We start from the raw sequence: 26,265 nt of genomic DNA on the forward strand, positions 1-26,265 counted from the left end.
CCGCTACCAGTACAGAGACTGTTGCCAGTTATTAGCATAAGGGGGTGGTGGGCTGTGCGGATAAAAGACTGCTTACACCACTGCAAGACCTCACCAGCATGCCCGCTACCAGGACAGAGACTGTAGCCAGTTATTAGCGTAGGGGGCGTAAGAGACGGCCTACACCAGCGTGAGACCTCTCCAACACGCCCGCTACCAGTACAGAGACTGTAGCCAGTTATTAGCATAAGGGGGTGGTGGGCTGTGTTGGTAAGAGACTGCTTACACCGGTGCAAGACCTCACCAGCATGCCCGCTACCAGGACAGAGACTGTAGGCAGTCATTAGCCTGAGGGGAGAGCGGTGGGATTTGCAGGTAAAAGACCGCTAACACCGACATGAGACCTCACCAGCACACCCACTGCCAGTACAGCGAGACTGTTGCCAGTTATTAGCCTGAGGGGAGAGCGGTGGGATTTGCAGGTAAAAGACCGCTAACACCGACATGAGACCTCACCAGCACACCCACTGCCAGTCAGTAGCCTGAGGGGGGCCACGAGGCTTGTGTGTTCCTATGAGCAGGTGACGCCATTTATCTCACCATTCCTTTTTTTATCTGTTGCAGAAATATCAGAATAAATTCAACACCAACGTGGCGATGGCCGAGATTTACAAATATGCCAAAAAATACCGTACACAGGTAAGCCCCCGCTCAGCCGTATCTGCCTCCTGCACAGACACCTCCTGCCCCGTGTCCTCACTCCCTCTTTACCTTCTGTCCCCGCAGATTGTCACCGCCCTTGAAGCAAACCCCACCACCAAACGGGGCCAGCTGCAGCACAAGTTCGAGCAGGTGATTGTGCTAATGGAGGACGATATCTACACTTGTAGCAGCGAGGCGTAGGAGAGACCAGTGGGGAACCCTCTCCCTTGATCCAGGACCTTGGAAAGTAAACCATTGTTGCAGAACTCTTGGATGCTGAGAGACTGTGTACCCTATTTGTTCACCCCACCAAAGGGCAGCCTGTAACAAGCAGTGCACCAGGAGTGACGTCGTAGCCCCGGAATTAGAACAGAGAGTGTCGGCCATTGGACATCGGTCATTATACCCTGGTGACTAATAGCCATCCAGCCTGGTTTCGCCACGACCTGGACTATTCTACGTTGTGCCATGGAATATTTTAGACACGTACTGTTTGTATTAATGGATTTGTATCTCACAGATCTGCACTGTTAATGTGACTGAAAGCATCGCCCTTTCTTATTAGCCATGTCTGTGACCGCACGCACTGCAGGGGGAACAACCACTTCTGGAGGCTGGGACTGTCTGCCCGCTGCAGAGCTGGCATTGGGCGCTAGTGGGTCCTGACCGTATGCCATGTGCTGAGAGTGCCTTACTGACAGATCTCAGGATAGGAGAAGGGTGTATAAGAGACTGTTTTCTGCAGGATATAGTGACGAGGCGCACCCCCTCTTGGGGGGGGGGGGGGCAACTTACTAATTATAGTACAGTGCAAATTTAGGTGGTTTTCTTGTTATTACCTCGTGTCACCCGCATGGTGGGGGATGGGGGGTGCTTTCCATTTCACGTCCCCCCATTCTGAATTGATCTTCTCTTGCAGTTATTGGCTGAGCCTATTAAGCTGTATGGGGGGGGGGACATGAAGGTTCTTAAGTCTGTGGTAAGAGGCGTTGCTGCGCACTCGCGGGGAATCGCTGCTCCACAATAAGAACCGTGAACATAGGAGAACGTGAGATCAGTGTATTGTCGTGAGACCGCTCATCGGAACACGCCCGTATATCCCAACATGAAATGACACCTCAATAAGCACGCTTGTATTATCGAGGTGGGAGGTGCGTACACCCGCACGAGGCACAGCGGGCGTTCTACTGCACTTTGTGTTTTCCAGCTAGGAAACAAAGACAATCTTTGGCATTCAGTCAGAAATACAAAGCACACTGCCAGGAGCACCGAAGCAGAGAGCGACACCCCAGGCAGGGAGGAGGAACTACACAGGTTCTGAAAGATGCAGGGTGCTAGAATGAACGCTGGTTATTAATGACTAGTTACAGCACATCATTAATGTCAGTGACGGCGGCTGTGTGCCCCCAAATGGAGCAACGCTTGAATTGCTCTGTCAGGCACCCTCTAGTGGCCACCAGTGCGCAAAACACTTGAATCCCTCCCACAGAGGTGAGGAGCCTTTTATTATATAAGATGTGTTACACTAAAGTTTAGTTAGGGGGAAAATAATTCACATTCCAGCACAAAGATTGCTAAAAATGCCAGGAATGGAAAATCCATCTCCAGCTGTTGAACTATAAGTTCCAGCATGCAGGTTGCAAATCATTGGTTGCCCCTGCCAATGTGACCGACCCCCCCCCCAAATACACCTTTCCTTTCTGCAGAATGCTCTTACAGTATCACTGATGGTGTGTTCTTACTGGTGGCGGCTGCACCACTCTATCCGGGCGATCTGTGGACCAGGAGGAGGGTGAGCAGGTAGCTGGCTATCGCCAACCGCTTCTCTGCCCGTATCGGTCTCTCAGCCACGTACAGATGTAAACATTATATATGAAACGTGACAGCCACAATGCTGTGAATATCTGCTGAGCAGAGACGTGTGGTAAATGAGAGATATTTTAACAGACTGTTACTCTGTGGCCCGAACCAATATTCAGGTGCAGCCAGAAGGCACATTGCATTCATAGGCTGCCTTTGAATATTTATCTCGGGTCACAAAATGGCCGCCTCCACCGAGGAGGCCACAGGTGCACTTTAGCGGGAAAATGACACGTACATTTTAGCTTATAGGAAGCACAACGTGGCTCCATTGCAAGGCAGGATTGACGTCTGCTGGGAACCTGCATTGCATTATGGGAGGGTGTTATTCTGAGGGTTGGGGCCCTTCGCTAGCGTTGAACCACTTGCTCTCCTGAGAGAGAACGGGAATCAGTCTGAATTTCAGTAGCAGGTGATGATGCACACTGTATGTAGATGTATATAACGGAGATCCTGATATATGTATTATTGTTCTATTGTCAGATTGTTATTTGTAATAAAAAATGATATTTAAAGTCATATTTAACATTTATTTTGTAGCTTATTTGACATTCATTTGATCAAATGTCATTTGCAATTCATGAAAGACATTGTTACGCTTAAATGTCTGGTAATATAATTCTGTATAAAAGATTTCGGTAATTGCTAAGATATTTTACTTTACAATATACAGTATACACACATTGGGCTATAAAGCTATTACCCAGCTGGGGCACTTTCATATTTCGCGGTGTTACAACATGGAAGCACTAGTTTTAAAGCCACAAACTCTGCACCCCACCCCCCAGTCCCTATCTGCCGCTGCCCCCGATCTCTGTCTTCACGGCTCCCTCTCTCCAGGGCCGGATTTGTCACTAGGCCCGTGAGGCACGGGCCTAGGGGCGGCACCTATTAAGGGCGGCACGGCAGACTGCCTCTCTGAGTATGTTAATAGTCACCACCAAAACAGTGCAGGGGATGCCACTGCTTTGGGGTGTCAGGCGGCCCCAGAGCCCAGTAGACATTCCCCTGCACCCTCTGAAGTGTGCCCCCTCCGGCAGAGGCTGTGGATTCCTACCCTACTCCTGGCATCCGTAAATGGGAGACCCCGTCGGCACCGTCACCGCAGTGCTGCTGATCTAAGACACAGCAGGGGAACTAGCCTCCGCGGCTCCCACCCACCCCATGCGAGATCCAGCTGGGGAAACGACTTGGCGGCTCCCCCACCAGCGGCAGTGATCTGGGCACCACTGAGCATGGCGGCTACCCCCTCGCCCGGTGCCAGCTCCGGACCCAGCCGAACCATTGGCAGCGCTGATCCTCAGACGCTGAGGGGGGGGGGCTAATGACATGGCGACTCCTCATCACTGGTCGTGAATCCCGGCTCCCCCCCTCCCCCGAACCCAGCCCCGATGGCTGCATCGCTTATTCTCAGAGGGGAGGGGGGGGGGTTGACTTTGTGCCTCCCCACCCCATCACAGATCATGAAGCAGATTCAAGCAGCAGCATCTGCTGAGGAGCTGCATTGTACATGGGACAGGCCAGCTATACCCAGGTCAGTGCTTCCATCCCCTGATCTCAACCCAGTGCCCCCCCATGTACCCTATCATCCCCTGTACCCAGCCCAGTGCCCCCCATCTAAATCAACCATACCCAGCCCAGTGCCCCCAATATAACCAACCATCCCCCATCCCCAGTCCAGTGGCCACCACCATCCCAGTGCCTGTCACCATGCCCCCCTTCCCTCCCAGATAAGCTAACTGCCCACATCCACTGCCCACCACATAACCCCCAGCCAGTACAATTGCCTGTCTTCAGTACACACAAGTACTTGTGTAATGAATATGTTAAAATGGGGGGGGGGGGGGGGGGGCAAAAATGTTGTGCCTAGGGGCGGCTTGACCCCTAAATTCGCCTCTGCCTCTCTCCATGTCAAACAAGTTTGAAACCGATCCGTGTCCCTGCAAAAATTGCTTTCACTTTCTGTTATGCCATCTTTGAGCATGCAAAGGAGTAATTCTGTCCCTCTAGTGATCATTGCCGGAACTTCACCTCATAGAGGTGAGGAGTAGTTAGCCTTTTATGTATAGATGGTGGTTTTAATTAAAGCGTATTCTCATTAAACGCCACAAAGTAATCAAGAAATTTGCACCAATAAAATATGTCGGGTTCTTTCTCTGGATCGGGGTAGTCCCTTCACCACAAAGTCCCTGATCCTCAACCCTGGTCATGACATGGGTACATAGCCGAAATTGTGTACACCAGTTCCTTCTGGATTGATGGCCTACATTCCATAAATGTTGTCATGTGAAAGTGCAACTGGTCTACCAATGGGGCCACAGTAGGGCCACAGTCCCTGGCAGAGGTGCATCTGCTTCTTGGTTTGGGTCTTCTTGCTCTACATTTGCGGACCACGTTTTTGGGGTTTTCTCATTATGCTGCTACTTTAGTTTGGATCCTGGTTTTGCCAACTGTGGAAAAATACATTTAACCCAGAATACAGGTCAGGGGCTGGATTGTCCATGGCAACCCTATTTATCACATATATCGTAACAGACCCACCCATAGCAACCAATCCACTTAGAGGGAACTGATCATTCTATAAAATAAGACATAGCATCTGATTTGTTGCCATGGCAACCTCTCCCCTGGCTCCTCTGCCACTTACTGAATACAACTCTTTAATAGGTTTATAACTTTCTCCCTACTTGCTGTATTTGCTCCCATTGCTTTGGAAGCGACTGGCGGCTCCCGTGGCTTTGGAAGCGACTGGCTGGGTGATAAGCCCTCAATCACTATGGTCCATGTAGGAGCCAAACACTTATCACTTAATGCATGTGTGCAACCAAGAATCTCTTCCCTCATTGGCTTTCAATGTAGGTTTCTGATTGGCTCCAAATGGTTACACGAGGTTGTGGTCCAACTCCTCCATCCTCACAAAGGTATGGCCAAGGCATGTTAGCAGAAAAACAAATTTGGAGAACTTTTTTACCGTCACGGATCTATTTACAGGCCTTGGAGAGAGAGAGATAAAGTGGGCATAGATAAAGTACCAGCCACCCATCTCCAAACTCATTTTTCAAACCCAGCCTGTAACATGACAGAAGCTGATTTTGTGCTACTTTATCTCTCTAAGGGGGAGATTCTCTCAACTAAAAATGCGGTAAAAACCCTGTTATCTGGGTTTTTACCGCATTTTGGGATGCTCTAAGCATCCCCTGCCGGGTTATAGTGACAGGGGATGCTTATGGGCCTATGGGCTTTTACCGCGACCCACCACCGACCCCCCATCACCTGTGTCCGGGCAGCACAATGCTGTGCTGCCCGGACCTGTGACCTCCTCCTCCCTGCACTATGATCCTATTCTGGGTGCAGGGAGGAGAGCCCGGCGCAGCAGCACTGGGTAAGGGGGGGAGCCGCCTGGACCCGATGGGACCCGCTGTATCTCACCGCAAAGGACAGCTCTTAACGCAAGAGCTGTCCTTTGCCATAATTATCGCATATGTTACAGCATATGCGATAATTATGTAGGCATAAAGCATATAATGTCCACTTCAATGTCCCTTCTGGATTCACCCCATTGCATAAAGACTTCTTCTACTGGCTCTGCCGATGCTTTATCTCTTGCTACAGAGGAGTTTCCACACATCTATTTAATAGCTACAGCGGTGGAATCAAAGTTTCAAAACCTTCTGCTCCCATGGTCTTTATACCTACCTACATGGAAGGCTGAGAAATTACTGAGACTGTTGCAGCTTTGGCTTTTCATTTATGTATGTTCAGGGATCTACCCTCAATATTCTCAGACTGTATATGTGCGTTTTGGGGTTTACGGGGGTGTTAAAATTTTCTTCTCTGCCTCTGCTAAATACTGGCCGGACTAAGGAGAGATATTTTGCTCTGATTTGCTGTTTTGAATGCCATTTACATTGCTATGTTTACTGGTTCTTCTCTTCAGAACGATGTTTATGTACTGCCTTGGGCCGGGATGTATCAACGCTTACCGCAGCGCTGACATCCCGTTTACGCATCCGCAGTGCCTTCTCATGATTTATCAATAAAGTTTCCGGGTTTTGTTGTTAAAAAAACTCCGCCGGCTTGTAGCATCGCAGAGTTTCCGGCGCGGCAGCTGCTATCATAGAGTTCTATGCAAGCTGACGCGCTGTGTTATGTATTAACACTCGCAGCGCTCAGCTGTTGTTAGAAATTATTCGCCTTATATTGCTGGCGAACTACAGTGTTGGGACAGGTCAAATATTAAACGATAAGGTAATTCCAGTGTGTTTGTTTTATTTTAGGGGCTGTTTACTTGAGGTAAACCTAGGTTGTGTTGTGGGATGCTAGGGTGAGGATAAAGGTTGAGGTGAGAGGCATGTTATTGTAATTTGAGGGCGAGTTAATAGACTCATTAGGGTGAGGTGTGAAGAGGTGTGAGGTGGTAGGCTGATTGGTGCGAGTAGAATTAGGAATGACAGAATGAAAAGTCATTGCGCATGTGCAACAATACAAAAAAAAAAAAAAAGACGAAGAGATTCCGACAGAGGACGGAGTTACCGCGGCCATAAATAAAAATGAAATAAATAATACATAACGCAGAAATCTCCGCAAAACGGCAGCGAAGATGGCGCAAAAAAATGAAACACACTTCACTACAGAAATGCGAGTAATGATACATCCCGCCCTTGGTGTGAATTATCCCCTACTTAGTACGGAGCTGGGATTGTTATAAATAGGATCACTACTATATATCCTGGATGGAATGTATCTATTCTACTGCATAAATTAACCAAGAGATCTGGCCCTAACTTTGTTATAATATCCGGCCTTTTATATGCCCCAGTCAGTTACCCGTTCATCATCCTTTATTCAGATTGGGGGGGGAGTATAGCGTTAGGTGGGTGGGATAGTGTTTTGGGATATATGGGGGGGGGGGGGGGGGAGGAAGGGTTGAATTAGGTTTTTAGGCTAGTTTAGCTAATGTAAGCTGAAGGCCACTAATTTTATCTCTTCTTAGACAGTTAGTATAGATAGATGAGGGTGAGGGGTTGTTAGGGATCCAGGTATACCTATTTTGGGGATAGGTCATACAGGGTGGGGGGGGGGGTTCTGGGGAGGTTTGCTTTGGGTCCTTCTGGGGGGTTTTGCTTTGGGTAGCATAGGTAGCGTATTATAGATAGTGGGTTTTGTAGTCTGACTGGTGTTTTTGACTGATGACTGCTCAGTATTATAATCTGACGGTGCATAATGGTTATTCGAGAGATATGATGTTATACTTGTACCTCCTTTCAAACTGTTGATCACGAAAGCCCGGATGGCGCCTCCGGGTGTTGGTGCACTTCTCTTTGCTTTATATCCGCTATATCCGATGTGTATATCCTTATACTTGTTTACGTGAATATACAGTATATGTATATTCCTATGATTTCCCACTAAGAATTTGATCTGATATGCCATATTTGATGTACAGTATGCACCCTATGTAACACCACTGTTGTAAGGTTTTAATTGTCTTTTCTGTAAAACCAATAAAAATAACTCAATTAAAAAAAAAAATTATGTAGGCGATGGGGGGGGGGGGATGGGGCGATGTGCGGCGGTAAGGGGGTGCAGATGTTCAAGCATCCCCCCTAAAGCTGTGTACACACGGTACAATATATTGCTCTGTACATTTCCTTCAGTGACCAGAGATGGTCGCTGACGAAAACGACACACGGCCGGGAGAAGAGGCGGGGGAAGTCGCTCCTCCGACCAGCGACCATTAGAGGGCTGAAAACGGGAGCACGCACCCGGTGATTTATCGCCGGTGCACACTCCAAACGCTGGCAATATGGTCACTCAGCGACCATATTATTGCCAGCGATTGTTGCCTGTGTGTACGCAGCTTAAGGCTTCAAACATAGATTGCCAAGTCCTTAGTGCAGGTGACCATTTCCCCCTTGAAGCACAGGAGGTGGGTCAATGGCTTCAATCCCCCAGTACAGGGCAAAAACGTGTTGGCGGCTCAGTACTTTTGACCGTTTCCAAAAAGAGGAAAGCCCCCTTATTCTGAGCCAAAAGGCTCAAAGAGCAGATAGGAGAATCTTCAGGTCCCTCTTCCAAAAACTCAAAAGGAATCTTTGCATCCCCAAACCGCAGAGGTAAAAGGGGTAAGTTTCTTCAGCAGTGGCAGCACCGACTTACATGTAGTAGGGGACTGTGACTACCTCTGTCCAGAGAGGAGAGTTGCAATGGATCTGGCAGGTGACGGGACTAGAGCATGTGTAGGGGCCCTGGTAGGTTCTATGGACTACAGCCCATAAAATCCAGATTGGACTGTGCAAAAGGCTCCTATCGCAGCCCAATCTGGCAGTCCCAGAGGGAGGAAACACATGGCAAAGTGGACTGCCAGGTAGTCACAACCAGTCAGTTCATGTCACTGAGGGGGTGGTGGGTTTTACATTCCCCTTTCTCCCCAAGGTTGGCTGCATCTTCCCCTCAGTCTCCCCAATAATGACAAAACTTAAAAAAAAAAAATCCCCGGCCACTCTCTATGTAGCCCCGCAAACAGTCCAATATGGATTCTGGCTTTCAGTAACCCAGCTCCGGAATCCTGTTCTATTTGGAGTTCCGGTGCCGGTGTTGTGAGGCAGCCGGGATGCTGGCGTCAGTATACTGAACGCCAGAGGCGGATCCAGGATAAAATGACAGGGAGGGCACCATGATAAAAGAGGGTTTAGGTGGGGGAGGGGCAGTGTTAGTGGCGCCAGTGTACATGCTAAGAGAGTGGCAGAGAGAGGGTGGGAATGGGATTAAAAATAGGCCCTGGCATTTAAAGTACGCAGGCACACCATGGTGACAAAAGTGAAGGATGTAGTTGTGCGGAAAATGGGGTGTGGCCACTCAACGGGGGGCGTGTCCTTGAGTGTAGTGTACAACACCATATACAACTTCTACACATTATGCAACAAAATACTAGACTCCATTATACTTGCCCCTTACACATGATGCCAAATGGAATGAGCCAAAATTCACATAATGCCACACGGATTGAGCCAAAATTCAAATAATGCCACATGGATTGTGTCAAAATAAACATAATGCCACATGGATTGAGCCAAAATTCACATAATGCCACACGGATTGAGACAAAATTCACATAATGCCACACATATTGAGCCAAAATTCACATAATGCCACACGGATTGTGACAAAATTCACATAATGCCACACGGATTGTGACAAAATTCACATAATGCCACACAGTTTAAGCCAAAATTCACAATAAGTTTCATAAACAGGAACATTGTCCACCAATGGCGCGCATTAAACATTTACACCATAATGTCCATTACACGTTAAGTTACACGCCATTATGTCCATTATGTATTATGTCAAACACCTATTAAAAATTATGCTACACAAGTGCTGCTTATCTACATGCTCATTGCCAAGGGTTCCATGCTCATTGCCAGAGGTTTCATGCTCATTACCATGTGGGATTACATGCTCATTGCCAAGGGGAATACATGCTCGCGGTAAATGGGGGACAGCCGCCAGGCAGAAGTGATAGCCACTGACAGTGGCAGAGCCTGGCTGTATTCAGAGCACTGCAGGTCCCGGCTATTTGAAATAATACCCCTTTCACACCAGAAAATGCATTCCCAGGTTGGACCCTTTTACACCAGCCTAGTCCCTGCATTTTCTGGTGTGAGGGGGAGAGAAAACCACCCCCCCCCCCCCCCTTTAACCAGTTATCTTATTTAACTGGCTATATCTTCAGAACCAACTGATCCATTTACATGAGACAAGGATCATATTGAAGAACTTTTGAGTGGGCTTTGAATGATTTTGGTCCAGTGAAACTGGAACGTTTGGTTCCAGAGTAATCTGCCCTCAAAGAACAAGAACAGCCATGAAATTACATTTCAAAAATAAAAAAATTAGTTTACACGTAATATCTCTGGAAACGATTGACCGATATGGACCAGCCTGGTATTATATTGAAGGCCCAGCGATTTGGAATTGAATGAGATCAACCACAAGCTTCTGTGATGCCAGAGGGGGGAACTGGCAGCCGTCGGAACCGGGTGGGGTCGGAATTGACGGGTCCCATATTATCCTATGGGGAAAAAACGTTACAGCTTTGCCAGGCGATATCTCTGGTTCCCGGGGGGCTAGAGACATGGGGCTGGGCTCGTTGGAAAGCCCTGGTCCTCAGCTACAAAATGAATGACAGGGGGGGCACGTGCCCGGGTGCCCCCCCCCCTGAATCCGCCACTGCTGAACGCCACCATCGTGACCGCCAGGATGTTAAACTGCATCCTGAACAGATAAGCCCCAGCCAGCGGGCCGGAGAGAAAAAAATTCTAAGTTATTCTTGCCCTGATGCCAAAAGGACAAGGCAAGAAAAAAAAAGTGCATCCTGAAAACTAATTCTCAGTGTGGTGTATGAAACCATAGGTCGACATATGAAAAAGGTTGACATTTGGTATCCCACAGAGAAGTGGGATACCAAATGGCGGGTGCCTATCCCCGCTCAGGAGAGGCTCGTGGGTACCCTGAGGTTCATTTGCAGACCTCAAGTTTGGGACCAAGCTTTAGGACACAACATACCTGAAAGGCCATAATAAAAGGTGCTGAAATTCAGGTATTGTAAGGCAAGGAAAATACACCACACACTGATTGTAGTTCTATAAACGGTTTTAGGCTTAGAACTGTACTTTTTATTTTGGAACATAAAACTGTTTTACTAAAATATGCAGCCAACATGGCAGAACTTTACATACATAATAACTTTTGATGCATTATCAAGTTTCATTTTTGTCTAAATATATGGTGCAGTGTGAGATATGGTGATAGTGGCAAATGGTGTCAAGGCGCCCATGCTGCTAGGTGCGTAGTGAGGCTCCCAGGTACTATCAGCCTGCCCCTAGCACCATGTGTCCATTGACTGCCTGAAAGCAGTGTCACTGAAACGACATGGTGCAGCACATGTACCGCAATATATAACCAGGCTAGCATTACATTAACATACATACTGTACTTGTTTAGTTTCACGGCGGCAGCGCGCGCCACACTGTTTGAATCCTGGCAGCTCGCCAGCTGCCTTACTTCTGTAATCTACGTTATCAGCGTTCGTAAACAAGTACCGCAAAGTCAGTCAGAAGTAGCGTAGTCAGTACTGTTCTCGCGACTAGCTTAGTCATCCTATTGACTGAAAAGGCGTCTAGTTATAGCATCAGAATAGTAGTCAGAATTAGCGCCCGTCAGAAACAGCGTCTAGTTCTCGCAGCTAAGTCAGTCAGCTGGTAGATTGAGCGGTACGCAGGTAGCATAGTCAGTCAGCTGGTAGATTGAGCGGTAAGGGGTTTTGTTCGCTTAGGAGAAGCAAACCAAAGAAAGAAAAAAAGCTTTGTGGGCGCACTCTTATTGTTAGTAAATATGGTATTAATTTAAAATTTAACTTTTATTGAGATCCTTTTAAGATAGGGTAACAAGAGCCGTTACATAGGATGGAAAGACAGATAGATTGTTTTATAGAAGAGAATCTATAATAAAATAAAATTTAAAATGTAGTGTGCTAGCACTAGTTGCTTTTTCACACGTTACTCTCCATTCAGCGCATTAGTTCCTTGTCATCATTGGTATATATACACAATGTGATTATAGGCGAAGTTGAATGGTTAGTATCCCTCAAATAAATGGCTGGAATTGCCTTAGGGGATATCGGTTGCCCCAACAGCGGAGCTTTAGTATTTATAGCTTCTATAAAACAATCTATCTGTCTTTCCATCCTATGTAACGGCTCTTGTTACTCTATCTTAAAAGGATCTCAATAAAAGTTAAATTTTAAATTAATACCATATTTACTAACAATAAGAGTGCGCCCACAAAGCTTTTTTTCTTTCTTTGGTTTGCTTCTCCTAAGCCAGGCATGTCCAAACTATGGCCCACCAGCTGTTGTGAAACTACAAGTCCCATCATGCCTTTCCACAGTTTTGCTTTTAGGGAATGCTAAAACTATTGCAAGGCATGCTGGGATGTGTAGTTTCGCAACAGCTGGAGGGCCATAGTTTGGACATGTCTGTCCTAAGTGAACAAAACCCCTTACTCAGTTACAATACTGAATTTTGGGGCGCACCACCAATCAATGACTATCAGAATTTACTACAGATAGTCCTTCACATTGGTTTCTTTGACTAATATCCTGTCATTTTCCTTGTCTGTGCGGGTTCAACCACACCCCCCTACCAAATTGAGCGGTACGCAGTTAGCTGGTAGATTGAGCGGTGCGCAGGTAGCGTAGTCCGTCAGCTGGTAGATTGAGCGGTACGCAGGTAGCGTAGTCAGTCAGCTGGTAGATTGAGCGGTACGCAGTTAGCTTAGTCCGTCAGCTGGTAGATTGAGCGGTACGCAGGTAGCGTAGTCAGTCAGCTGGTAAATTGAGCGGTACGCAGGTAGCGTAGTCAGTCAGCTGGTAGATTGAGCGGTACGCAGGTAGCGTAGTCAGTCAGCTGGTAGATTGAGCGGTACGCAGGTAGCGTAGTCAGTCAGCTGGTAGATTGAGCGGTACGCAGTTAGCTTAGTCCGTCAGCTGGTAGATTGAGCGGTACGCAGGTAGCGTAGTCAGTCAGCTGGTAAATTGAGCGGTACGCAGGTAGCGTAGTCAGTCAGCTGGTAGATTGAGCAGTACGCAGGTAGCTTAGTCAGCTGGTAGATTGAGCGGTACGCAGGTAGCTTAGTCAGTCAGCTGGTAGATTGAGCAGTACGCAGGTAGCGTACTCGGTCAGCTGGTAGATTGAGCGGTACGCAGGTAGCGTAGTCAGTCAGCTGTTTGCTTCCGTGAGAGACACTTATATTGCAGTCATGGAGAAGCTGATCATCGTCAATCTGCCTCAGACAGGAGGAGGCGGCTTTTTTTTTGCAGGGCCACAATGTCCTACCCGAGACCCAGACCTGCCCCAATGGACACCCAATGAGGCTCAGTGTGAGGGAGCAGATGTGGCGCTGCCATATACGCAGCTGTGCCAAAAAGGTCAGTCTGAGGGCAGCACAGTGGTTCAGAGGGTGCCACCTGACCTTTGTCACCCTCATACGATTTGTATTATGCTGGGCAGAGGAGATTGCCAGCGCCATCTCTCCATATCCCAGGCAACCACTGTCCAGTACAGTAACTTAATGCGGGAGGCCTGCACCATCGACCTCCTGTCAGCCTCACCAGCAAATTGGCGGGCCTGGCACCATAGTGGAGGTTGATGAAAGCCTCTTCGTCGAGAGCAACATTGGCCGCATGCTCCCCCAGCAGTGAGTTCTCAGGGGCATCTCCAGAGAGACTGTTTTCTGACGGCTGTTGAGGCGTGATGCCAGCACCCTCATAGCTGCGATTGAGAAGCACGTGAAGCCTGGGACCACCATATATTCCGATTGCTGGATGGCATACCAGACACAGACGTGAACCATCGCTACCACTTTGTGGATCCGGACAGCGGGGTTCACACTCAAAAGAAAGGCTGTGGGGATCCTGTAAGTAGCGCAATAAGCGGGCACTGCGTGTCAATTGAACTCATACCTGCAGGAGTTTATTTGTAGAAAGACACTTTGTGCAGAAGACCCCTTCCTGCACACACTGACCCTGCTCCCCCAGACAGACAAGTTGACGCCGCAGGGCCAGAAGTGGCGACTTTAGCTGCTGCGTCGTCAACTGTTGATTATGGCGCTGCAGTTTCGGACGAATGACTTCTTATAAAAAAAAAAAAAAAAAATTGTGTCGTTTCTTCAAATTGCATTGTTATTTAATAGTTTTTTCTTCATTCATCTGTAGATACCTGACAACCAGACGGAGCTACTGACCCATGAATACAGTTGTGCTGTTAGCAGGGTTTGTAGAATTAAGCGCAAGTTTTATCTCCGTTTGAGATGGGCATTGGGGGTACCATTGATTTGGGGGTACCATTGATAACCTTGAGGGTTATCAGCCAACTCCAAAGGAGGAACCAATCATTCGGGCAGATGTATTAAGATAAGTTTGACTTTTGTAATTAATGGGTCCCTTTCTCCTGCATAGGGATGAGAAGCGGGCAACTATATAACAGTGATGTACAATGAGCCCTGCAGCGAGCCCTTACATCCTGTGTCTACAGCTCTCCTTATTGGCGCTCTCACCAGCCCACAGTTGGCTGTGAGCCAATGAGAGCCTGCAGCAGAGCTTTGCAGGTGTTGGGGGTGGAGCCAGTGGCAGAACTTGTGGGTGATGAACTTAGGTGCACAATTTGAGCCCCTTCCACCACCCCAACCAAAAGTTCACAATATACAACATTACAGTGGGTGACCGGGAGAAGCAGAGGACGACAGGGGCAGCAGTGGCCCCTTAGTCCTCAAAAGTAATTCTGCCACTGGCTCAGCGTCCAACGTGTTGCCGATATGGTGGGGTGAGAGCCAGGCATTTCCCTAGGGAAGTATACCCTACAGATAACAGGACAAGGTATCTATGTAATACTTTATTGCGAGACTTTATTGCGAGACATAAATTATTCACATTTACAAAAGTTAAAACCCAAAACACAAATCACTTCTTCCCCTTCTTGTTACTTTTAGCTGCAGACGCCTCCTCAGGGTCCTTAGTTACTTTTCCAGGTTTGGCTTTTTCTTTGGCTGCTGGTTCCTTTTTGGCCTTCTTAACCCCCTCAGCCGCAGCAGCTTTGGCCTTTGGTTTCTTGGCTGCTGCCGGAACAGTCTCCGCTTTCACCTCAGGATCTTTCTTTGTTTTTTTAGCAGCCTTCGGCTTTTCCTAGAAGATGAAGACGCAGATAAATGACCAGATTTTTGCTCCCACTAGACAGGATTGGCCTCCAGCATCTCAATACAGAGAATAAACTGCTGCCTAAACTTAACCCCCTCCCACCTTCTTCGACTTGCCTTTACCTAACCCCAAGTCCCAACTAGTGGCTAAACCCAACTCTCACTCATGCCATTGCAGCATAGAGATGGCCATCGATAATTCATGGCCGATGTTGAATACTTTTGCCATCGATGGGAGAGAACCAGATGGTTTCCCTCCATCCATGGAATAGCAAAACAATGTTTTGCTTTTTTTTTTTTCCCCCAAAGTGCCGGGACACGGAGCATAGCCCCACCCACCGACACCTGCGAAGCCCAGCGCCGTGTTTTGATTGGTCCACAGGCCAATCAAACACAATGGATGACCATCGATATGTAAAAATATTGATGGTCATCCATTGCATAGTTAAGCACTATCGATGGCCAGTTGCAGAATAGCCATCGATGGCAATGATGGCCATCCCTATTGCAGCATCAACATCCTGATCCTTGAGGTCTTCCGATGGCAGATTCAATTTATTGAACTCCAGCATCCGACCACATACTGCACACAGATGACAAGAGCAGTACAAGAACCAAGCTCAACGGCCATAAGTTCATTCAATTAGCCGGGGTGGCGAGAGATGTTGGTGGCCCTCAGGTGATGATATGGAGTGTTGAATGACCATACTGGCAGACACCCCTCCCACTGCATTCAGTTCCATTACTGCAGCAGTGTCCCTACATCATTTGACACCTGGTGAGAGAAGATACGGTCCACATGCCTGTAAAGAGGGCACGGCCTTGCAACTTTTTTTCCTGAACGGCTTTTTTCAATCACTCCAATGGGCCCGAGAAATGCAGGCTGCCTTGGGCAACGGAGGATCCGGACTTGGTCAATAAATAAGTTGCACAAGTGTGAAGTCTTTACTATCCACATGGACTGACTGGAAATGGTCACATGGTCAAACCCCACCTCCAAATATGTGATCTTTACATAACTGTTAGTGTATAGGTCACATGTGACTAAGCCATAATAGTACAAAATGGAGGGCCCACCGGGAACAGCAGCTTGTGTTGCATTAAAGGCCAGAAGCAAACCAAATTCAGTTGACAGAAGACTCACCGGTCAGAAAGAAAAGGAGCTGCAGATCTACTCACCTCGGGCTTTTCAGCCTCCTCAGCGTTGACTTTCTTCTTGGATTTCTCTACTGTAGAGAGGAAGGACATGAAGGTTTATGCAGCAGCTGGAATCAGGGGCAAACGCAGGATTTTCAGAAGGGGGTTTCCAGAGGGGCGGAGCAAAGCACGGAGATGGACACTTAGGTGACCCAGTATATGCAGAGTCAGTTAAAGTATTATAGATAGACCAAATGGCACACACACCATTGTAGACCCTTGGGTATAGCAATGTATTGGGGCACCTATTGATCCTCCAGCGGTAGGGGTGGGGGAAGATTTGATGTCCTGCGGGTGGTAGGGGGTATTATATCAACTGCTCAGCATGTAGGGCCTGGATCAGTAATTTCCACTATACTGCACAGATGGTGGGAGAAGGGGGCATTGGGCTGAATGAAGGGGTCCGGATACATAACTTCCAGGGTGGTAGAGTATGTTTAATATGCAGAGGAGGGGTGTATAGTGGAGTGGGCTTATTATTCATAATTTTCTGGTGGGAGGACAGCTTGCTTGACTGCAGATATCTCCAGTTCCCAGAAATAGATTTTAATGGAATTAAAAACTAGAGAATCCCACCTACCAAATGGTATTGGGGACTATGGGATCAGAGTTCAGGAGGCAGAGCAATCTGCCAACGAGGATATAAAACTACATACCAGGTGTGTGGAGCTGGAGCTGTAACCAGCTGCTGGAAGGCTGATATCTCTGGTTCTGGGAACAGTAGAGACAAGCTACTAGTGTCCATCATATACCCTCAGAAAAGGGTAAGTCAGACAGAACCTGAAATATCTGACTGGGAAGAGTAATTAACAGGATTGGATGGGGACCACTGCTTTGAAGTCAGATATCTCAGGTTCCCAAGGGCAGATTTTCAGAACCCCCCCCCTGCGTGCGCTACTGGCTGGAATGGTGTCAGAAAGATCACCCCCCCCCAGGACCAGTGGTGGGAACGCACCGCAATCCCAAGCTTGCATCCAGGTCTCCTTGGCAGTTGGCGTGGCTCCCATATCTGAATGTTGAACTGCAGGCTTAAGGTGCCCACACACTAGAAAGTCCCTTGATCTTTAAGGCCCCCTAACAATAGAATGATTTTGCCCAATTTCGGGCCGATATAGTCTGTAGAGTGCCACATCGTTTGTGGCAAAACAGAGCCTCTAGGTTTGGTTGGAATCAGATGAAAAATTGAGTGCTTTTGGCGCATGCGATATTAGTACACAAGCAATTTGGCCAGATAAATCTCATACAATTTATTGGACCAAACTGCATGCACAAAATGACACCAGAGTACCAAATTGGATGCAATCACTCCCAGGAAGGTCCAGGAGGGGGGGGGGCGGGTTCAAGGGAAAGGTCATCCAATTTCAGCATCAGATATATCGTTCTAATGTAAGGGGCCTTTAGATGTGCAAATTAGCCTTGAAATCTTTTATCCGTCCTGGACAAAAGATTTCAAGCAAGCGCACATCTTTACCAAAGATTTTTCTTAAGATCCCATGTGCGTTCCTACGGATCTTTTGTTAAATCTTCTGATCTTTCATGTAAGATCTGAAGATTTAGCAAAAGACCCACGGGAGCATGCAGACAATTTATCGGAAATTGGCCAATTTGCAAAAAAAAAAAAAAAAAAAATCTAGTGTGTGGGCACCTTAAAACAGGTCATGGTTGGAAGATTCGAGTCTGTGGAATCAGGTTGAATAGTTACTGACCAAGCAACAGTTCCTGCCAGATATATTGACTATATTTCCATAGATGTGGCACAAAATGGTGGACATGTGAAAGAGCAACTGTCCTATAATGGAGTGTACCGGAACCAGTAATGCAGGTCACAGTACAACCACGACCACTGACAGACATGTATCTGCTTTACCTGTGGGTGCCTCCGGTTTTGCCACCTTTTCCTTCGTTGGCAACTTCTTGGATTTTGGCTTGGGCTCTGCATTCGGGTCCATGTTCTCTGGCATTTCACCATTATGCTGAGGCTTGGGTTTGGATCCTGGTTTCGCCAGCTGTGGAAAATACATTTAACTCTTAGTCTGTCAGAATACAATGTCCAAGACATAACTAGTGGAAAAGTTATCTATGGCAATAGCGATCAAGTGCGTTCTAGAAAATTAGACAAAAGCAGCTGATTAGGGGGAACAAAAAAAAATACAAGAAACTCATGTCAAATTGTGAGTGTTGACCATGGCCACCTATGGTTTGTTGAGCATATCCAGGCTTTGACCTAGACATTGTCAACCAGGGACCACGTACCCAATGCAGTGGGCAAGACCTTAAGCCACTTGCTGGGATCCATTGCCAATTACTTGCTATATACAGAGACCCAAGTTCACACATTATTCCATAGAAACATTACAGGACTTACTAGGAAGCGACCCGTGGCTCCGGTGGCTGTGGACTTGGCTGGCCGAACAATAACTCCTTTATCGAGTCCCTTCTTCAAAGCAGATTTCAGCAGGGTCTTCAGCCTTAGAGCATCCACTGTGGGATAGGCAGTCAGGATATGGGCACGTATAGCCTGCGCCGATGTCCCTTTCCTCTCCGGGTTCTTCTTCAGCACCTCAATCACCATGGTCAGTGTAGGTGGATGCATCAATGTCTTCACCAGCTTCTTTGGTACAAGCACTTCTGGACTCTCCTCTACAGATAGAGATTATTCAGTTATATTGCACCATGAAACTTGCCTCTCCCCCATTGATTGCTGAAGTAATCTACATCGGCCAGAATCCATAGATAATTATAAAGATCAATGGTCATTCCTACACAGAGCTTGCTGTGGAGGAGCACACAGACATTCTAGGGTTATTTTTGTTGGGAGTCAATTAACCTACCAGTATATTTTTGGATTGTGGGAGGAAACCGGAGTACCCGGAGGAAACCCACACAAGCACAGGGAGAATATACAAACTCTGCACAGTTAGAGCCATGGTGGGAATCGAGCCCATGACCTCAGCACTGAGGCAGTAATGCTAACCATTACACCGTCCGTACTGCCCCGTATATATAACACATGGTGGGGATAGAACCCATGACCTCAGCGCTGTGAGGCAGTAATGCTAACCATTACACCGTCCGTACTGCCCCGTATATATAACACATGGTAGGGATAGGACACATGACCTCAGCACTGTGAGGCAGTAATGTAACCATTACACCATCCGTACTGCCCCATATATATAACACATGGTGGGGATAGAACCCATGACCTCAGTGCTGTGAGGCAGTAATGCTAACCATAACACCGTCCGTACTGCCCCGTATATATAACACATGGTGGGGATAGAACCCATGACCTCAGTGCTGTGAGGCAGTAATGCTAACCATTACATCGTCCGTACTGCCCCGTATATATAACACATGGTGGGGATAGAACCCATGACCTCAGTGCTGTGGAGCAGTAATGTAACCATTACACCGTCCGTACTGCCCCGTATATATAACACATGGTGGGGATAGAACCCATGACCTCAGCGCTGTGAGGCAGTAATGCTAACCATTACATCGTCCGTACTGCCCCGTATATATAACACATGGTGGGGATAGAACCCATGACCTCAGTGCTGTGGAGCAGTAATGTAACCATTACACCGTCCGCACTGCCCCGTATATATAACACATGGTGGGAATCCATGACACATGGTAGGGATAGGACCATGACCTCAGCACTGCGAGGCAGTAATGCTATAACCATTACACCATCCGTACTGCCCCGTATATATAACACATGGTGGGGATAGAACCCGTGACCTCAGTGCTGTGAGGCAGTAATGCTAACCATTACACCGTCCGTACTGCCCTGTATGACACATGGTGGGGAAAGAACCCATGACCTCAGTGCTGTGAGGCAGTAATGCTAACCATTACGCCGTCCGTACTGCCCCAATTATAATGGGGCCCTGTTCCCATTATAATGGGAACAGTCCACCATCTTCTGCTTGACACCCTCTAGGGTTAATACCCCAATATTCCAACCGGTTTCAGGTACATACTACACAGTAACCAATCCCATACACCTCATACAGACTTCTCATACAGACTCACTTACCTGAAGCAGGCATCACCTCTGCCTCCTCTGCCTTCTCAGCCACAACCTCAAGTGCAGCAGTAACAGGAGCGGCTTTCTTGGGGGCCATTGCTGCAAATCACTGGAAATCAGTTGCCTCACCCCTGCCCTGTGTGCAGCCCTTTATACCTACCTGCCTGTCATTCACTCCCAATCAAGCCCGCCCTCATTGTAAATCCTGATAGGCATCTCAGCACCTCATCTGCTGCCTGGAGTTTGGGCCATTGGGGAATTAGGATTATACTACATTACATTTAACAGGTTTGTTTATTCATACCTCCCAACATGACCCTCTCCAGGAGGGACACAATGGTCTGTTCCTGACTACCCTATTAATGTATGATTGCCATCACCTGTGTTGAAAGTTGAAAAACCTTTCTTCTTGCTTGTTCAAAACAGGTGATGACAATCATAAATTAAGAGGGAAGTCCAGGAATAGAGCATTGTGTATTTGTGTCCCTCCTTGAGAGGGTTATGTTGGGAGGTATGGTTTATTGCAGAGGGTAATGTTTTCCAGGTTACCCAGCAGGTGCACAGGTGCAATCATTACTCACTGACACCATCTAAAAGGTGCACAGGTGGGGATATTTATTCCACTAGCGATTCTGTGAGGAGTGTATGCAAGGAGTGTTATTTTGTTTCTGTGCAGGGTAAATACTGGATGCTTTATTTTTACACTGCAATATAGATAACAGTTTGCAGGAAAAACCCAACCAAAACCGAACTCTCTCTGCACATTTTACATCTCCCCCACCCCCCGCAATGCATGTGGTTTTGTCCAGAGAGAGAATTTGCTTTTTTTTGCGAGTGAACTAGAATCAGGCCCAATAGGCGTAATCCACAAGGTAGGATATAAAATATGTTACAGATTCTAATGGTATAGTAAAATGGGGCAAACCTCCTGCCCTATGGAGTCATACGTTTCGGTAGTATTGAGGCACGAGGCACCTGGCTCTGCATTATCTCACAATACCATTTATTTATATATGTTCTCAGTGTAAATAACTGTACACATGCACCCAGGGGTTAAAGTGAGGGGGAACAGGGTGGAACTGAGTTCCACCACCTCTAATGGGGCCTTATTCTGGTTCACTCTCAGAGGCAAATTCCTTTTCAAATGGACAAAACCATGTGCACTGCAGGTGGGGCAGATGTAACATGTGCAGAGAGAGTTAGGTTTTGGTGGGGGTTTTCCTTCAAACTGTTATCTATATTGCAGAGTAAAAATAAAGCAGCCAGTATTTACCCTGCACAGAAACAAAATAACTCACCAAATCTAACTCTCTCTGCACATGTTACATCTGCCCCACCTGCAGTGCACATGGTTTTGTCCATTTGAGAAGGAATTTGCCTCTGTGAGTGAACTAGAACAGAATTATCTGCAAATACTGCAAAACACCGTATTAGCCTGCCCTTAGGATTGAGACTTTTTTGGTAGCTTTGAGGCACGAGGCACCTGACTGTGCCCCCATTTTACCATTAGTGTACAGGAGCGGTTACATATTTATGTCCTACCTTGTGGATTACGCCTATTGGTTATACTAAGCTCTGTATAATTGTTATACACTATTATGTGTCATAATTATATGCACAAGAATTGAAGATTGCCTGTAACTCACACACGTATCTGTATTGTTTATATACAAGAATTTGAGACCACATATAATATGTGTATTGTTCCAACGTGAGATACCTCGATACAGGGGCATAACTAGTACTTTGTGGGCTCCTTAGTGGGGCAGAAGAAAGAGTGAAGCTAGTGAGATACTGTACAAAAAGGGTGTTAGGGAAAGAGAAAAGGGGAGACGCAGGGAGTGGTAGAGGGTGTCATGGGGAAAAAGAGGGAGAGATGGAGTAAGACGGTGTCAAGTAGAGACAGGGGGCAGTATTCAATGAGGATAATTTGCCCTGTTTCACGGCAAATTTGTGCTATTTTCGCATTGGAAGGTGATTTTTTGAGTCAGAAAGTGAATCACCCTATTCAACGTGCACTTTTCGCTGTCTTTCTAAGTGATTTTCGCCATGTAGCAAATCGCCATCTTTTCATGGTGAAGTGGAAAGTGAACTTTTAAAATAAAGTTGTTTTACATTTGGTGTCAAAAAAATCAGGAATTTTATTCTGAGAAGGGGCATGCTATTTTTATTCATGTGCTTATAGCACGTGAATATATATTTAATTTAAAAAAAAATATATATATATTTTTTTTACACATAGCAGCCAGCAGCGGGCCGGGAGCCGAGAGCCGCTCATTAGATATTCATATATTCACTTCACCCGATCATTACATATGCACGATCGGGTGCAGTGAATACCCGGTCCCTGCTGGCTCACCCGGGGGGGGCAGCCTGTGCTGCCTGGCTCCCGGGGAGCCCACCTCCCCTCCACATAGGGGTCCGCCACAGGGGTTTACATTCGCCGTCAGGGGGAAGCGAGCCCCTGCAACATTGAATAGGGGGATAGCAGGGGGACAGCGAGGCTCCGGAACACGGCGACAGTGCAGCGAATCCTAAACAGGATTCGCTGCACGCCGTGAATAAGCTCATTGAATACTGCCCATTGAGTGAAAGTGGGTGTCAGGGATAGAAAAGGGAGAGTCACTGAGTCAGGGAGAGAGAGAGTGTGTCAGGTAAAAAGGGGGAGAGTCAGGAAGGAAGAGAAGGTATCAGGGAGAGACAGAGTGAGAGGGGGTGTCAGGGAGAGAAAGGGGGAGAGAGAGAGAATGAGATAGAGGGAGAGGGTGTCAGGGAGAGAAAGGGGGAGAGAGAGAGAGAGATAGAATGAGATAGAGGGAGAGACAAAGTGAGAAATGGTGTCATGGAGAAAGGGGGAGAGAGGGAGTGATAGAGGGTATCAGGGAGAGACAAGTAGCGGGAAAGGATGTCAGGGAGAGAAACAAAGTGAGAGCTGGTGTCAGGGAGATAAATGGATAGAGAGAGGGTGTCAGGCAAAGAAAGAGATAAACAGAGAGAATGCAAGTGTCAAGGAAAGAAAGGGGGAGATACGGGCAGTGAAAGAGGGTGTCAGGGGGGGAGACAGAGTGAGAGGGTTTCAGGGAGAGACGGAGAAAGAGGGTGTCAGGGAAAGAAAGGGAAAGACATAGGGAGAAAGAGAGAGATAGAGAGGATGTCAGGAAAAGAAAGAGGGAGAGAGAGGGTGTCAGGGAGAGACAAGGAGTGAGAGGGTGCAGGGAGAGCTGTAGAGAGAGAGAAAGGGGGTTGTCAGGGAGAGACGGAGAGAGAGAGAAGGGGGGTTTCAGGGAGAGAGAGATAAGGGAGGCGTCAGGGAGAGTTTGAGAGAGAAGAGATGAGTCAGGGAGAGAGAGAGAGAGAGAGGAGGTGTCAGGGAATGATGGATGGATAGAGAGAGAGGAGAGGTATTCGGGAGAGTTGGAGAGAAGGGAAAGTTCAGGGAGAGATTTAGAAAGAGAGAGAGAAAGAGAAGGGGGTGTCAGGGAGAGATGGAGAGAAGGGAGGTGTCAGGGAGAGATGGAGAGAGATGGAGAGAGAGAGAGGGAGGTGTCAGGGAAAAGATGGAGGGAGTGAAAGAATTGTGCATGATGGAGGAGCTCCCGGAAGCTGGGTGGGTGGATGTGTACTACTCAGGGCCAGATTAAGTACTTATCCAGGCTTTGTGGTTTATTGGCTCAAGTGATTGTACAGCCGTACTCACTGATACACCGCCTGGATGACAAATGGTGCAGAGGCTGCAGCAGAACAGGGGTGCAAGGAGCTCACCAGCCAACTACTGTCTTCTCAGATCAAGGCAGCGGTGTAGGAGTCTAGAACAGCCATATTTGTGGGGTAAAGTCTGAAGCTTAAAGGATGTCATCTGTCCGCTATCATGTCACTCTTATACAGTTTCAAGATGGTGCAGATACGTTATCAGTGGCCTCAGAGCCGACCCTATCCTAAATGACGCCCTAGGCAAGATTTTGGCTGGTGCCCCCTAGCACCGCCACTAGTTCCGCCTCTGACCCTGCTCCCCTTTCCCAGCACCACCAACCCTCATCATAGCAGTCATCATTTTGGTTCCCCTACCCGCAATATTTTAAATAGAAACAGCGCACACATTTGGTGCGCAGCCCAAACAGGGGTGTGTTCTTGCTGGAAAGGGGCATGGCCACACAATAGTACCCCCAATTCAAATTATGCCACACAGTAGTGCAACTTTATTCACATTATATCATGCGATGGTGTCCCTTATTCACATTACATCACACAGTAGTACCACTTTACCTTATGTACATTACTCCTCACATTATTCACATTATACCCTTAGAAAAAAATCCTGAGAAAATATTGTATTTTAAGCACCTCCATGGCCACACTGCAACCCAGCACAAAGCAGTGTGTGTTGGGCAGAGGAGAAAAGCTGCAGCTGCTGCTGTCACTTAAGGGGACGGGGCCCGGGGCCCCCACTGGGCCCATCGATCAGACTTTGGCCTGGGTAATTTGTACCCCCTACCCCTTTCTCTCGGCACCCCTGATAATACCACACAGTAATGCCCCTTACACATGACACACATTATTAATGTCCTTATAACCATAATGCCCCTTACACATTATGCCAACCTTTATTAATGCCCTTCATACACATAATGACACACATAATGCCCCTTACACATATGATGCAGATTAATAATGTGTTTATACATGACACACATAATGCCCCTTACACATATGCCAAATACTATTGCACAACCAACCCACCCGCAGACAGCACTCGCACAGCCGCTAGCACTGTGACCTCTGCCTCTGCTTGGATACAGATGTTTCCTCATACATCTTGTCTCAATAGGCCATGCAGCTCCTAGCCAGTTCCGCTAACGTTGGGTGCCTTTTTTGTTGAAAATTCATCTTATTTGCATTGTTATGAACAGCACACACAAGGAGCTTCCGATGATTCAAATGCTATGCGGCATAAATATATTCTGTGTGCGACTGTGGCTGTACCTGCATACGGAATGCTATGTTACGGTGATTTCCATTAATACACTATTTCATATGCAGATACAGCCTCACTAACACACAGAATATAGGCATGCTGCATATCATTTTAATCAGCAGAAGCTGCTGATGCCCCTAGGCATTCCAAATGCCCTAGGCAATTGCCTAGTTTGCCTATGCCTAAGGCCGGCCCTGAGTGGCCATCTTGTTAGGAGGAGCCATCTTATTGGAGACTTCGCAGTAGCACACACTCCACTTCTGACATATTCCTTTCTTGTTCAGAACCCACTAAACAAGGACAATGAATTGGTGGTAGGTGCTCTACCACCTGTAGGCAACAGGTAGGTGACTTCCAAAAAAATATTTCTCCATATCCTCCTTATACCCTCATGTGGTCAACACAGCCAGTTAGGACCATTGCACAGACACATAATATGAGACAGGAATTTAAGCAGGAACGTTTTTATGTGGAAATATCCTATATGACATTGTACAGAATATAAATCACTACACTCAGGAAATATTGCATGACAGTAATCATATTCCCACCGGCATGTCCACACGTGTATACCTGTCTATGTGTACATGTATACAGGCGAATATATATCCATACACACCTGCACAAGTCTGGCAAGGTTACCTCTATTTACAGACATTTCAGATTCGTTACAGTAACAGTCAAGTTCCACATCTTGGCTTGGTTTATGGGGATAATCAGGGAAACAGGGCAATCTACTCCCCTTCTGTCAGCGTTACCTATG

At 47.2% G+C, this 26,265-nt stretch overlaps 2 protein-coding genes across 2 annotated transcripts in view; one reads left to right on the top strand and one right to left on the bottom strand.

The window, feature by feature from the left end:
• Positions 1–3,060, top strand: part of PLXND1 (plexin D1) — a 108,425-nt gene extending 105,365 nt beyond the window's left edge. The window contains exons 35-36 of the mRNA XM_083155676.1: positions 604–678; positions 766–3,060. Coding sequence (XP_083011802.1) covers positions 604–678; positions 766–882 — 192 coding nt within the window. The 3' untranslated portion in view covers positions 883–3,060. The remainder of the gene's footprint in view (positions 1–603; positions 679–765) is intronic.
• Positions 3,061–15,012: 11,952 nt separating this feature from the next.
• H1-8 (H1.8 linker histone) lies at positions 15,013–20,680 on the bottom strand. The gene is made up of 5 exons (XM_083157971.1): positions 20,540–20,680; positions 18,860–19,134; positions 18,362–18,500; positions 16,477–16,526; positions 15,013–15,286 (listed from the first exon to the last, which is right to left on the bottom strand). The coding sequence occupies exons 1-5, from the start codon at positions 20,625–20,627 to the stop codon at positions 15,065–15,067; spliced, it is 774 nt and encodes a 257-aa protein (XP_083014097.1). The 5' UTR covers positions 20,628–20,680; the 3' UTR covers positions 15,013–15,064.
• Between the last annotated feature and the right edge of the window lie 5,585 nt (positions 20,681–26,265).

Source organism: Crinia signifera, chromosome 8, assembly GCF_055691185.1.
Source record: "Crinia signifera chromosome 8, ASM5569118v1, whole genome shotgun sequence".
NCBI lineage: Eukaryota > Metazoa > Chordata > Amphibia > Anura > Myobatrachidae > Crinia > Crinia signifera.